The 15,892-nt window shown below is 39.2% G+C and overlaps 1 protein-coding gene across 3 annotated transcripts in view; it reads left to right on the forward strand.

Annotated features, from left to right (window-relative positions):
- The window catches only part of LOC149162734 (fatty acid amide hydrolase-like), a 346,996-nt gene that overhangs the window by 134,583 nt on the left and 196,521 nt on the right, over positions 1-15,892 (forward strand). For all 3 annotated transcript variants that reach the window (XM_089437357.1, XM_089437358.1, XM_089437356.1), the window contains exons 6-8: positions 1,569-1,646; positions 1,746-1,893; positions 7,823-7,935. In XM_089437357.1, the coding sequence (XP_089293483.1) occupies positions 1,569-1,646; positions 1,746-1,893; positions 7,823-7,935 (339 nt within the window). The remainder of the gene's footprint in view (positions 1-1,568; positions 1,647-1,745; positions 1,894-7,822; positions 7,936-15,892) is intronic.

Below are 15,892 nucleotides of genomic sequence, written 5' to 3' on the forward strand. Positions count from 1 at the left end.
ACTGGTGGTACATTATTGGCAATTTTTAACCGTATCAATTTTAATCTTAGTTTATGCTTGTGGACCACGTTTTTTTTGTTTTTAATAAATTGTATTTGTGCGTCTGTTTGTATAATAGTGAAAGGAAACACTTTATCCAAAATAAAATTAACTCCTGTAGGTAAATTTGGTGATTGCTGTATGTCTTATTTGCATTTTATGTGTTCAACTACATTAATGGTTATATAATGTTTTCTATGTTTAGTGCCTTTAGTGAGATAAGGTTAGATTGCTGCATTTAGGTACATCAGTAATATTTGCCTGTAAAAGTGACAAAATTATCACCAATGTATAGAAAATAAAATGGCTCAAAACTTCCAAAATTAAGTGCACAGACAGACTATGTCTATCCATTACATAAACTGCACAACCCACGAAGTGGAGGTCTGGGAAAACTATAAAACTGCCAATTAGGTGATGATTGTTTCCGGTCAAGGTGTTGACGACAAAATTTGCATGTTCTGTCAATCGTACAAGGACGTACTCCTCCTTCAGTCCTTTCTTTAATTATTGCGGAAGGTGTATACTTTTGGTGTGTTTGAGAGCTTATATTTAGTTCACACTAGTTGGAGTATGAAAAAATCAGGAGGATCTCAATTGTGTGTTGATTGTTTCCAATCAAATTCCCAGTGACAAAATTTGCATCAACTTGTTTCAGCAATTATATAAGTGCTCGTGTGTCATTCCGTTCTTGTATTTGATGCAGATACATATACTCTTGATGTTTTTCGGGGATTCTATTATACGCACACACTTCTGCATTATTAGGAATTCCATAGTGGTAAACAATCTTCAAATTCAACAGTTATTTGGCCATGATTTACCATTTTAACTGCATTCGATGGGCAAAACTTTCAAAAAATATATGGAGGAATGAGCCAACCTTTTTCATGACATCAACTTGGCCTTCAATTATTTTTCCCGTGACATTCTTATGCGTCAGTCAATGAGTATAATGACCTCTGACATTCGGTCACTTTATGAAACCTGGAACTATTAGTAATATACATAAAAATATCGTCACCAAACATAAACTTACTGGCCACAACTGACTGTCAAATTCCTGCCTTGGTGGTAAATGGAGGTGATCAAACTATTACTGCTAAAATATTTCACGCTAATGTTGTATTATTAGTATTTACAAATGTGCAAGGTTCTGTTTTACAGTTTATGTATTATATTATGATAAAAAAGGATAGTCTGCCAATTTGGTTCACTGGTGAGGTCAGTATTAAGCTGCCCACAGGGTTTCCATTCTCTCTGTGGTCAACCCACCCAAATGACGTGTCAAAAAAGTATGAAGCCTGGTGTAAGTCCTGGGCAATTTTGGCAGAATAAATACTGCTCAGACCTGGAACCTAACCTGAAGGAAGTCTATGTTATACTGTGCAATCTCGGACCTTGAGACAAAACTGAGGAATTATTGCTGTTCAAAGTACCATTCTCTGTATTTTCAGAATGCTGAGTAAATTTATACTATATCTCACCATTTTCTTTGTGTTTTACCTTGATGTGAATCCATGTGAAAGGCGAGCAACTTTCAGTCCTTGATGGAGTGCCAATTGCAGTGAAAGACGAGATTGATTGTTTACCATATCCCACTACAGGTCTTATTATTTTCCATTTGTATGTTTTCTTGCAAAATTGCTTTGCGGCCTGATTGTCCAACTGAAAATTGAAAAATTTATCATTGTGTATATTTCAAGGGGGCACGAGGTGGTTGCATGAGAATCGAAAAGTGACAGATGATGCTACCTGTGTCAGGCGCTTGCGCGAGTGTGGGGCAGTGCTTGTAGGAAAGACGAATATGCATGAGCTTGGAATTGGGACCAGTGGAATCAACCCTCATTATGGGTGCTTACTTCTAACTGATTTATCCGAACTTTAAAGAATTATGTTGATTCAGAATGATCCTATTTTTGCTATTTTATTTTTGATGATTTGGATAGGATTTGGACGTATTAATCTGATTTGTACTTGTGGGATTGCTTTGTAAGAGATTCTATGTTGTGGAAAATTAAATTTGGTGTATCCGAACTTTAAAGAATTATGTTGATTCAGTTGAGAATAATTAATATTATTTTGATATCAATGGAGAAAATAGTTACATTGTTGTAACTTTTTCCCTAGTTTAAGATTAGTTCCTATAGTTATGGGATTTGGGTGCAACTTCCTATTTCCTAGTATTGTATTTAATGATGTACTCTTTGATTGATTGTAAATAGAGTGGACGAGAGTGATATTTCAAGTTTTGTGAGTGTAGTCCCCAGCCACAGGCCACACCTGAGAGCTACATCTCTTTCTTTTCAATTTTGTTCACATTTTATCTTGGTATCAAAGCTCAGATTGAGTGGGCCTGATCTTTTGTCACCTGTGTGGCGGAATTGCCTGTGTGGCTTGAAGTGCCTTTGTGGCTGTGTGTACACGAGAGCTCTGTGCTCAATTGAGTAGGTGGACTGCAGAACACCTGGCTCAGACTCAGAATTTTTTTTTTTCTGAGTGGAAAGGCCGATTAGCGGGGATTTTGCGCTGACAGTTGCGCCAGAAGAGGAATTAGCGCGGATTTTAAGGGATAAATCGCGCTAAAGCGCCAAAAGCCCGATTAGCGCGGGATTTTACCGGGAAAGTCGCGCCAATTAAAATACTCTAACCGATTTTCAATTAGCACGGATTTTTCGCTCGGGGTATCACCAAGGGGATCTGCGAATAGTGTGAACTTCGTTTGGCGGTTTGCAAACGGTGCAGATCGGCGGAGTTGCAAATCCGTCCGGGAGAGACAGATCGGGAAAGCGCCAAAGGAGATCTGCGGGAAACCTCGACTTCATTTGGCGATCTGCAGGGAGAGCAGGATCGACGAAGTGGCAGATCAATCCAAGAGAGGTGGATCGGATCAATTGTGATCAGATCATTGTTTCGGTTGTGTTGAAAACGCCGAATTTGCTCATTGGAGCGGGAGTGCCAGACACTGTAGATTGGTGGCAGAGGTGACAAATCCATCTGACAGGTATTGTTTTTGTTGTTGTTAAGTAGATTCACAATGAGTAATACGATGGAATCTTACCAAGGAAAATTTTAAGGATGGAAAATTTTCTTGAAGTTTAAAACATTGGCGAATCTCACTAATCCCTAATATTCAAATTATAAATGTTTATTGATATATTTGTAAAATTAATCAAATTTATAATTATTTTATATATAGTCTCTATATAATGTTGGCGATTTTTAAGGTAAAATAATTTTATATTCTAAAATTTGGGCGAATCGTCTTTTAAAAAATTGGAAATTGGCGAATCTTTTTTGTAGAAAAATCATGGAAAATTAGCCCACTGGGCGAACATTAGCCCCTAAAATTTTCCATTATCTTACCTTAACGAATCTGGTAAACTCAATGGGTCTAACTTCACGAATTGGAAGTTTAAAATCCAAACCCTGCTCGAAGGTGCAAATGCTTGGGCTATAGTGACAGGCGATGAGCAGAAGCCGACTGCAACCACACAGAAGGAAGACTGGGAAAAACGAGAAAACAAGGCCAAAGTCCTGTTGAAGATGTCTGTGAAAGACAATGTCATTGCACACATCAGAGACTGTAAAACGTCCGCAGAGATTTGGACGAAAATCAAAAGTCTGTATGAGACCCAGAATGCAAACAGAGTTTTGGCTCTGAAAAGAAAGCTATTTTCAATGAGGATGGACGAAAGGGAGTCTGCTACTGCATTTGTCGCGCGAATTAAGGATGTTAAAGACAGATTGGGGGCCATTGGAGTGTCGGTGGCTGATGAAGATCTTGTTGCAATTACAATGAATGGGATGCGTGATGATTTCCAAGCCTTCATCACTGGAGTCTCGACAAGGGAGAAAACACCCACGTTTGATGATCTCACTGCGATCTTGCAGCAAGAGGAAGAGCGACGGCAGAACCTGAATCTGAACCCCCAAAATGACGATATCGCGCTGGTGGAAAAACGACGACTATCTAAAGGGAAGCAGTCACAGCAGCAATCAGTCCAGAAAGGAGGAACAACACATAAACATCACTGTCATAAAGGTATGCTTGCAAATCATTCTGAAAAGAAATGCTTTTATTGTGGAAAGAAGGGTCATATACAGCGAGATTGTTATTATAAGAAGCAAGCTGATGAGGCAAGAAGGAGACAGGTAAATCCAAAACACAGAGGATATTTTGTTGAAGAAGAAGACTTCAGTCATGAATTTTGACTATTCACAGTCGACTGTGCCCTTTCAGCATCGAATGAAGATGACATATGGTATGTCGATTCCGGAGCATCCTCTCACATGACAGGTAATAAGGAATTTTTTGATAGTCTTGAAGAAATTATAAATGGATCAAAAATATATCTAGGGGATGATAATGGATATCAGATTAAAGGTCATGGGGTGATTTCATTTAAGTTACCAAATGGAAAGATTAGTCACCTTTCAAATGTTTTATATGTACCTGGAATAAAGAAAAACCTGATATCTGTATCCATGATGGCTGATCAAGATATGCATGTCGAATTCTTCAAGACTCACTGTGTGATAAAGGATTGCAGGAATGAAATTGTTGCAACAGGCATACGAGTTGGAAGCCTATACAGACTGGATGCAAAAAGTATATCAAAGAAAGCCATGGTTGCAGGAGAGTCGACAGCTGAAAAACTCTGGCATCAGAGGTTTGGTCATCTGAATCTGCAGGATCTCATGTTGTTACAAAAGAAAGGTATGGTCGAAGGTCTCCCCATATTTCGTAACATTCAGTTAAACTGTGATGGTTGTGCCTTAGGAAAGATGCACAGAGAACAGTTCCCTGTGCATGATAGGAGGAGGCAAACAGAAATCTTAGAGCTAGTGCACACTGATGTATGTGGTCCCATGCAGACAAGGTCGCTAGGGGGAGCATACTATTTTTTGTTGTTTACTGATGACTGCACTAGGTATTCATGGGTTTATTTTTTAAACAAGAAAAGTCAGACTTTCCAATGTTTTATAGATTTCAAAACCCTGGTGGAAAAACAGTTTGGAAAAAGTATTAAAATTCTCCGATCTGATCAAGGAGGAGAATACAAATTAAAGGAATTCATGAAATACTGCAAATCTCACGGGATTGTTCAACAGTATACAATACTGCACAGACCACAGCAAAACGGAGTCGCAGAGCGTAAAAACAGAACCTTGGTGGAGTGCGCAAGGAGCATGCTGCAAGGTAAAGGTCTATCCAATATTTTTTGGGCAGAAGCGATAAATACTGTTGTATATTTGAAAAATAGAAGTCCTACTAGGTTTCTTGGCTTCAAAACCCCTTTTGAAGCCTTATATGGATTTAAACCAGCAGTAAACCATTTAAGAGTCTTTGGGTCAAAGGCATTTGCACATGTACCCAAAGCTGATAGAAAGAAACTAGACCCTAAGGCAGTGAAATGCATCTTTGTTGGTTATGGTACAGAGTTTAAAGCATACAAACTGTTCAATCCTGAGTCTCGTAAGACATTTGCAAGTAGAGATGTAGTCTTTCATGAACAAGTACAAGAAAGGAACGCTGATGTTGGAGATGATTGGCACATTCCATTGCTGTTGGAGGAAAGCAGCGAGGATGAAAGGGAGCAGGAACAAGAGCAGAAAGAAGAGAATGAAGAAGAACAACAAGAAGGTGAAAAAGCATGCCCAGTTATTACAGAGGAAAACAAATTTGAGGTAAGTCCCCTACCAAGAAGGTCAGGTAGGAAGACTCAATTACCATTGAAGTTGAGAAACTATGCGTTGATGTCAAAGTTTTTGAACATTATAGAGCCCTCTAATTATAAAGAAGCTAGTCAATTTGAGGAATGGAGAGCTGCAATGAATGAGAAGATGGAATCAATTCTTAGAAATAATACTTGGGAATTAGTAGAGCTGCCTAAAAACAAAACACCTATAGGAAGTAAATGGCTGTTTAAACCCAAAATTAATGCAGATGGAAGTATAGATAAGTTAAAAGCTAGGTTGGTTGCAAAAGGATACTCACAGCGGGAAGGTATTGATTTTGATGATACTTTTGCACCTATAGCAAAGCTAAATACAATCAGATTACTTATTGCTTTAGCTACTAAATGTAATTGGGAATTACACCAACTAGATGTTAAATCTGCATTTTTAAATGGTGATTTAAAAGAAGAAATTTACTTAGTACAGCCGGAAGGATTTGTAAAGCAGGGGCATGAACAACTTGTTTGTAGGTTGAAAAAGGCTTTATATGGTTTAAAGCAAGCTCCCAGGTCTTGGTATGAAAAGGTTGATTCTTTCTTTATAGAGCATGGTTTCCATAGAAGCTTAAATGACCCAAATTTGTATACCAAGTACAATAATCATGGGAAGATTATTTTGATTTCTCTATATGTGGATGATATGATTCTAACAGGAAATGCAGATGACTTAATCAGAGGAATCAAAAGGCTCATGGCACAAGTATTTGAGATGAAAAATCTCGGAAGCCTTAACTATTGTCTGGGATTAGAAGTATTAAGAGATACTAGGCAAACTTTTTTTACCCAAGGGAAGTATGCTAGAAATCTGTTGAAAAAGTTTGGGATGGATCGGTGTAGATCAGCAGCGACACCTTTGCAGCAAAATCTGAAATTGAGCAGTGACGATGGCACTAAGGAGGTAGATGCCACAATGTACAGACAGCTGGTTGGCAGCCTGATATATCTTACAACAACCGGACCTGACTTGGCATACTCAGTTAGTGTGTTGAGCCAATTCATGTTGAAACCGCGTGAAAGTCACTGGACAGCAGCAAAAAGCGTGTTGAGGTATCTTTGTGGTACTGTTCATTTTGGTATTTTATACACTGATGTATCTGATGTTACTCTAGCAAGTTTTTCAGGCTCAGACTGGGCAGGTAACCTGGATGATCGGAGGTCCATCACAGGTTATGCATTCAACATAGGTTCCTGGGTCATAGCATGGAGCAGCAAGAAACATAGTACTGTAGCTTTGTCCTCATGTGAAGCTGAGTATCAAGCATTGTGTGCAGCAACATGTGAAGCGATCTGGTTGAGGAGACTTCTCAAAGATGTAGGAAAAGAACAGAAGCAACCCACTTCTATCAAAAGCGACAACCAGAGCACCATAAAATTAGCATACAATCCAATGTTTCACAAAAACACCAAACATATAGACACTCAGTTCCATTTTGTTAGAGAGAAAATACAGTCAAAAGAAATTGTTGTTGAATATTGTAAAACTTGTGACAATGTGGCTGATATTTTTACAAAGCCTCTTGCACGAGTGAAATTTGAATTGTTTAGAAAGATGCTAGGAGTCCAGGAGAACCCTTTCTCCATTAAGGGGGGGAGTTGAGAATAATTAATATTATTTTGATATTAATGGAGAAAATAGTTACATTGTTGCAACTTTCTCCCTAGTTTAGGATTAGTTCCTATAGTTATGGGATTTGGGTGCAACTTCCTATTTCCTAGTATTGTATTTAATGATGTACTCTTTGATTGATTGTAAATAGAGTGGACGAGAGTGATCTCTCAAGTTTTGTGAGTGTAGTTCCCAGGTGCAGGGCACACCTGAGAGCTACATCTCTTTCTTTTCAATTCTGTTCAAATTTTATCTGATTCAGAATGATCCTATTTTTGTTATTTTATTTTTGATGATTTGGATAGGATTTGGACGTATTAATCTGATTTGTACTTGGGATTGCTTTGTAAGAGATTCTATGTTGTGGAAAATTAAATTTGGTGTAGGTTTCATTGATCTCAGAACTCATGCATTAATAATGTCTTATAATCTGCAGAGCAACACGAAATCCATATGATGATGGAAGGATCTCAGGAGGCTCCTCTAGTGGATCTGCTGCAGCTGTATCTGCGGGATTGTGCCCTGCTGCACTTGGTGTTGATGGTGGAGGTAAAGGATAATGTCAAAACTCCAGTGACGTCGGAAGTTTTACTCTTGTTTATTGTGTCACTCGTCAAAGCGATTGTTTGGGAGCCTGTGTTGACATAAAGTTAGAATTAATAGAGAAAATGATTAGTGAGAATAATTTTACTTGTTTTGGTGGTACTGTTTAGAGAATTTTTAGTACGTGGAGTCTGTAAATATAATTTGGTTTTGTCAAAGGTTTTCAACATTCAAATACTCGCATGCGTGAACTTTAGGTTCTTAGCTTTTTCCAATTGAGAATATTTTGTATTAAATAGAAATTAGGGAAACGAATATGAGGAAAATTTATTACCAGGAAAACCAAAATATGTTTTGCGTTTCTTACATAGTCACATGAAGCTTGCATCAGATATTATGATAGACCAAATATTCCATGGCCTAAAAAGAGACGTTGAATGCTCTTCAACAATTTCCAGTGAAAATGCTTGCCACAACCAGCCAGAGAGATAAGATAAATCCAAAATGTGGAGAAGAAAGTCCCTTGTTTAAGATGTGGTGATGATGTTACTAAATTTTGTTTCTAATGTAACTCTGCTGATTGGAGAAACTTTATACAAATTTTATCCTAATTCCAAAAGGTTGTTGGAAAATGAACATTTGGGGCTTTCCTTTTAACACGCAACTCTATTTATCTCGACTGTAGCCAAACTCTGGTTATATAAAAAAAATATGGTGACCATCTGCCGTGTTTACTGGCGATCACAAAATAACACCAACTCATGGTTAACCAAGCATCATGCATTCCAATGTGATACAGGGGATTTGCCCTTCGTTGTTCAACAGCGCTTCATAATTTTTTCATATATCTGTTGTAGATTAGTTTCTTTGTTCAATGTTGCCCTCTTAGTGCCCTCCGTGTTTAGTTGAACTAACAAATTCATTTCCTAAAAATTAAAGAGAAAAGCCTAAGAGCTTATCTGAGAGTATATTATTTATAGTTCCTGTTACCTATACTATTAGCAGCGTTGCTAAGGTCCTGGCAATCTGCTAGGATTGGCACACACGAGGCAAGGATCCACTGTCACCTCAGCCCAAGCCCACGCTATTTAGACCCAACTTCCTTCTAAAAGGTCAAGGGAGGAGTCCCACTTGATACCCCAACCAACTCCAAATAAGAATAGTGCCTTAAATGGGGTCAGAGAGAGCTGAAGTTAATTCTTGGGGTTGTCCCACTATTTCTGTTTATGAACATGCAACGGAAAACTAAAACACCAAATAAAAAACACCAAATGATTTTAAATATTATTTATAGTTCCTGTTACCTATACTATTCGCAGCGTTGCTAAGGTCCTGGCAACCTGCTAGGATTGGCACACAGGAGGCAAAGATCCACTATCACCTCAGCCCAAGCCCACGCTCTTTAGACCCAACTTCCTTCTAAAAGGTCAAGGGAGGAGTCCCACTTGATACCCAACCAACTCCAAATAAGAATAGTGCCTTAAATGGGGTCAGAGAGAGGTGGAGTCAATTCTTGGGGTTGTCCCACTATTTCTGTTTATGAACATGCAACGGAAAAATAAAGCAGCAAATAAAAAACACCAAATGATTTTAAATATTATTTATAGTTCCTGTTACCTATACTATTATACTATTAGCAGCGTTGCTAAGGTCCTGGCAACCTGCTACGATTGGCACACACTAGGAAGGATCCACTGTCACCTCAGCCTAAGTCCACGCTATTTAGACCCAACTTCCTTCTAAAAGGTCAAGGGAGGAGTCCCACTTGATACCCCCAACTAACTCCAAATAAGAATAGTGCCTTAAATGGGGTCAGAGAGAGGTGGAGTTATTTCTTGGGGTTGTCCCACTATTTCTGTTTATGAACATGCAACGGAAAACTAAGACAGCAAATAAAAAACACCAAATGATTTTAAATATAGTGTAACCACTCATATTTGATGTAGAGGAAAAATCCTAACCAAATATGATCTTATTCTCAGTTTATACTGTTTGTTGAGGATTTATGGCTCACATTAGCTTGCTGTCCTATGATATTAGACAGCAAAATTTGCAATAAATGACACGGACAACAATCTATTTTGCCAAAATCGGCCACCCAAAGAGTGTCAAAGCACTCCTTGATCACAGATTTAGGGGAGGGGAGATTGGTGGATGTTAAATGAATCCTTTAAGTAGCAAGTCCACTTGCCAAAAAGTAACAACAGAGTTTTCTCTGAAAAATGAGATTAAATCCCTTTAAGAAAAAGACCATAAATTTTCCAGATCTAAGATATACTTTAATTATGGCTGGAAATTAAATGTTTGGACTCTAATATAATAAAAATTAGCAAGTAAAAGAAATGTTGAGTCACTAGACATGATTTCTAAAGGTTACTTGTTGGGAGTTTGAAATATTGGAGTTTGGTGCAGATTTTGTTTGATACAGCCAACAAAATGTTTAAATATGCATTCAATTTACTAGATAAAAAGTATAAGATATGTGCAATAATATCCACAAATCAATGTATCTAACCTTGAATTCAAATCTGAAGTTATTTATCAATTTCTCCAAGGTAAAAACTTGCTATTAAAATGAAACAATGTAGAAATTACCAAGAATAATTCTTAATCTAATGTGGAAAGTAAAAGTTGTCTCGGGGGGGCGGCTCAATTGGTTAATCCGAGAAATGTGAAATTGTTGAAACTCGAAAGACCCATGTTCTAATCCCCCCTGTTGTGACCCAGGCTACGGGGAGGAAGACATATCGTAGCCCCCTAGAGGTTTATTAGTTACGTGTCAAGTGGGCCGCTGGGTTCCTCTGGGTCACAAAAAAAAATGTGGAAAGTAAAAGTTTTTGAACTTTTTGAAGTGGTGGTTGAAGATTATACCTTGTACCAATCAATGCTTACCTCACTTGCTGGGATGTAAAACTAGTGCCTTCTAAGTCGATCTTGTAATTGGTCAAGGAAATGGGCTTGGTCTCTTGGAAAATTTTCCTTCACTTTTGACTTAATAAGCTTTCTACCTTTTGGATCTAGCTAGGAGCAGGCCCTTAATGTGCCATTCTCTGGCCTTCATCTTGATTGAGAGGTGAAATAGAAATTTCATTGAAGCTTCCCGACATAATAGTCCCACCTATGTCGAAGCTATCCACTTGTAGACAAGAAAATAAAAGTGGGGTTGCCCTCTAATTTGTTTTCTCCACATGACTGTGTAGCCCCTTGGTGGCTGAAATTGTTAGCTTTTGAGTGATCATAATTATAGAAAACTTATTAGATTATAGCTCAGATACAACAATAAATCGATAAAAAGGCAATAGTAAAATCCACTCCACAATGAACAAAGTAAAAATAAATTGGACAATGGTTTGCAAAATGAGCTCTTTATTGATAGAACTTACCTCATAAGAGAACAACAACATTTGCTAGAGGGGAAGCTAGTCTTCTATAACAACTAGATAACAGCCAATTGGACTCCTCTAGAAATAATTTTTTACTAGTCATCCACATGTTGGAGACTTAGTATTTTTCATAAAATATTACATTACAAAGAATAATTTGCTCACTAAGGGGTTGATTTAGTTTATAGTGCACAAGCAGGTCCAATATTCCCTTTACTAATGGTCAAAGATAAAGCATAGTAGCCTTTAATTGCCCAATATTCCACTCTTTGGTCCTTAATGAAGCTCAACTTGGTCCAACCTTCTAAGATGAATTCAAGAGCTTGAGTTGTTCTTTGAGTTGGCTATTTGACTCTTCAATGTTATTTTATTGGTCCATCTCTTATCTGCTTCATCCAAGGTGTCCCCAATAGCTAGTTGTGAAAAATCGGATACTCGATTCCTACTACAACAAACTGATAATATTTCACCTACTTGTTAAATTACTTGAACAAGTTACTTGCAGTTTTCTATGGCAAATACTAAAATACATACACTGTAGCCTACACAAAATAAAATACTGCAGAAACTAAATACTGCACTAGAGAGAAATAAACACACACAATTATATTGTTGTTTTTGGACAAACGTCCCCCGAAAAACCCAATATGGGAAAATTGGTGCAACAGCTGAGGGTTTTATTATTATGTAGTAGTAATCCGAGGACAAATCATTGGACGCCCAAACTGGCTATCCAATGTGGAGAAATACTCACAAAAAGTTAGTGAGAAAATCTCACACTGATCTGGGAGATCCGACTCTGATCAGGGGCTTGTTGAATGGCCCCACGATGCCTCTGCACAACTTTTGCATCAACCTTACGCAGATCTGCATCACACTGACTGGGCTCTATGTCAATCCCTCTACTGACCTCCTGTTGTCTAGAAATTCAACCTCCCGGCCCTCCTGTCTCACACCTCGGCTTCTGGCACTGGATCTCATCTCTCCTAGCTGAAATTCAAATTCCCTCTGAAGCTCTATGGTGCCTCAATAAATTGCTCTCTGCCTTCTTTGCCTTGCACTCCCCGGATCTAGAAAACTTCCTCCGGTCTACTATCCCTATCCCTCTCTCACTGCTTTGACTACACTGAACCACTTCCGACAATTTACAGCTGCTACTCAGGAAATTGATTCTCTAGCAAAATCAAACTGCTCAAGTGTCCTTCTCCAACCACATCAAACTCATAATCTCTCGTTGGAGCTCCACCGCCGGGATTAAAACATAATAAATGGCTAAGATTAACTTGGAGTTGATCCTCGTCTTCTTCTAGAAGATTCACACCTGATTTAATTAATACCCTTTAATTAACCAGATTTCCTAAGTTTAGACTTAGGGAACCATTAAAAAAGTTAATCATTTTAATTAAATCATCTCTAGGTGGAATTTCCAGAAATGATTTTTGGGTTTTGGAGAATGCATGTATCTTAGCCTCTCTGCAAAGTTTCAAGGCTAAAGCACATCTAATGCTACAAAAATCAACACTCCCTCTTAGTGAGGAATGTGCTCTAGTGTTGCAACCCACTGGAGCATCACTCTAACTTTGCAACACCTCCTGTTGCGCCGCTGATGTCTGGCTCTACTGCTCACCAACTACTGCATAACTCTGCGATGAGTTGTCGTGTTGCTGCTGACCTTGCTGAACTGCTGTCAACTCCTGCATCTGCACTGCAACCCTCTCTCCATCTGCTGTTGCTGCAACTGCAACATCTACAATGGAAAAAAAATCCAAAATATTGAACTAACTGTGTTCAGTATGATGCATTTATCGTCCAAGTTTTGACTGCTACTAGACTTTGCGCTGCCGCTGAAGCCTCTGCGCTGCTGCTGACTCTGCTCTGTGCCAACTGCACTGTTGCCAACTCTGTTATGCTCTTCTCAGTATCTGATCGCTACTAGCCACTGCATCTGGCACCTGACGGCACCACCTGACACTGATTCATCTTTCTACTGCTGTCTATGGGTTCCTGTAGTAACGTCTTGATCCAAGAGGTGTTGATTTGGGGTAGCATCGGATGCGCTCTAGCGTTGAAAATTGGTGGAGAGGCTAAAGCACATGAGATCTCCAAGACCCAGAAATGGTTTGGGCAGAATCTAACCAATTTGGGAGATATTAAAATAATTAATATTTTTAATGGAGTTCCTAAGTCTAAACTTAGGAAAAATAAAATATTAATGTGAATTAATATAAAACTGGGTTAGAATGGTCCAAAAGTCATGGATCAAGCCAAATCTAATCTTAGCTATTGATTAGAGATTTAATCTTGGTTGTTGATGGACCAACGAGAAAAGTATAAGAGGAGGCTTAAGCGTCAGTTGGAGAATACAAGGAGAGAGATCAAGAACTCAATTTTCTGGGGCAGGGTTTGCAAAGGAAATTGAGTGAAGTAATTCGAGTTGCAGCTGAGGGGCAATGAATACATAGCAGAGAGGCAGAGTTAGTACCGGGAGGATCAGCGCAGAAGTCGAGAGAGGTTGACGCAAAGCCAGCTAAACGCCATGTAGAGCCAGACAGAGGCCACGCAAAGGCAGCCAGGAGCTATGCAGAGCCAGCGTGTGAGACACAAAGGCTCCAAACACTGGCGCAGAGCCTCAAGAGGCTAAGGCTGGGCCATATAGGCTAACGCAGGTCCTAGAGGCAGCATTGGGAGATTTTCGTAGGACAGATTGGAGTTGGAGAGCTGGATAGGGTGACGCAGAGCAGCAAAAGCTGTATTGTTGCTGTGGGATCATTCATCTGGTGATTTAGCCGGAATATATGTCTCCGACTAAGAGGTACTACTTCCGAGGGCATTCTCTATTGGGTGAGCCTTTTCTGGCACACTGGTTGTATTCTGAAACTGCATAATAATAAAACCCTCTGAATAGCTGCACTGGTTTTCCCGCATTGGGTTTTTCCGGGGAAATTAGTCCAAAAACAACAGTGTCAGTTGTGTGCTTGTTTCTTTCAGTTGATGATCTGTATGTGTTGATACTGTACTTGTATTTATTTTTAGTATTTACATGGTAAATAACTTGTTAAGTAATTGAACAAGTAGGAAGAAATAAATCAGATAGTATAGGAAGAATTTCTAACGGTTAGACTTAGAAATTCCAACAAGAGGTGGACTCCTCAAGGATCCTGCCCATCATGTAGCTCTCTAAGGCTACAACTCTAGATCACCCCACCTCACCCCTGGAGGCATCTCGACAATCATGGCAAACTCTCCCTCCAACCTAAGGAAAGCTTGTCAATATCAGCGGATGCAACTTGCTAATCCTACATCTCCTCCTTGTCCCTCTTTCTGAGAGGACACTAAGTGCTATAGTGGCACATCTCACCACACCTGAAGCACTTGATCTTTGAAACGTCCTTCTTCCTCCTGCGCTGCTCCTGTTGCCCCTTTGATGTAAGGGCCATGTCTTCCTCTTCCTTCACGTCTTTTGTTAGGATATTCCGACACATAGGAAATAGTTAAGTACAACTTGGTCTAGTATAGAGTTAGGTATAGATTTAGGTAAAGTGTGTTTCTTTACTATGTACATTTTGTAACTTACAATCCGACGGTCACGATATGTAGTGATCCGACGGTTCATTCTCTCCTCGGTATTACCGACACTTGATCCATGGCTTAACACCCAATTGGTCCATGATCTCTATTTAAAGAGCATGGAGGGTCATTTGTAGGTTAACCGTTCATGAGAGAAGCTTATGTAAATTTTCATTATTTTATTAATAAATTGCCTGAAGTGGCCGCGTTGGCTCAGGGCGTGGACTGTTTCCCTCTTTGAAGGTTTTAACCACGTCAAAATATTGGTGTATTGATCTGTGATCTGTTTGTGAGCAGTGTACTTTGGTGTTCTGTCTGAGGAACTTACCCTGTAAATTCCTACATGGTATCAGAGCTATTTGAGGACCGCGTCCGTTGGTGATCCAAATTTGAAGCTGGTAGAACTGCATCCGACAACCGTTTCCTAGATCTACTGTTTCTGACTGCTTTCGGGCTGAGAGGACTGCTCTGTTGTGTTGGGAGCATCTGTTCCAATGAGGAACCCCTTTCGTTTCATGCGAAAAGGTTTCTGGTAGCCCTAGCTGCGTCATTTCTAAGATCTGGAGGTATACAGTGTTTATTTTTAGTTTACAGTCATTTTCTCTCTGTTTATTTCGGTTTCGGTTTATTTAGCTTTTTTCATTACCGGATCTATACCTTTCATTTCTGCATATGCTCTTTGCCCTACGACTCTGTGCGATCTGGGCAAATCAGAAACAGAAAGGAAGGATTTTTCTCATGTGTATGCTCTTTTCCGCTGCGCCTTAGTGTGATCTCGGAAAATCAGAAACATTGAGAAAAATATTTAGTTTCCGGCTAAAGCTAACTTCGAGCCGCAAGGTTCGTTTTTGAAAATATCTAGTTTTCGGCTAAAGCTAACTTCGAGCCGCAAGGTTCGTTTTTTTTGTATGTCCGTGTTGGGTTTTGTGTTTTTTGTTTTGTAGGGAAAAAGAGCTTTCTCAAAGCAAGCACGCAACCCAAAGCATCGACCCCCCTCTCTCTCTCTCTCAAAT

Source organism: Pinus tabuliformis, chromosome 5_2 (genome assembly GCF_031772625.1).
Source record: "Pinus tabuliformis cultivar Carrire ecotype Pingquan chromosome 5_2, CPIR1, whole genome shotgun sequence".
In the NCBI taxonomy this organism is placed as follows: domain Eukaryota; kingdom Viridiplantae; phylum Streptophyta; class Pinopsida; order Pinales; family Pinaceae; genus Pinus; species Pinus tabuliformis.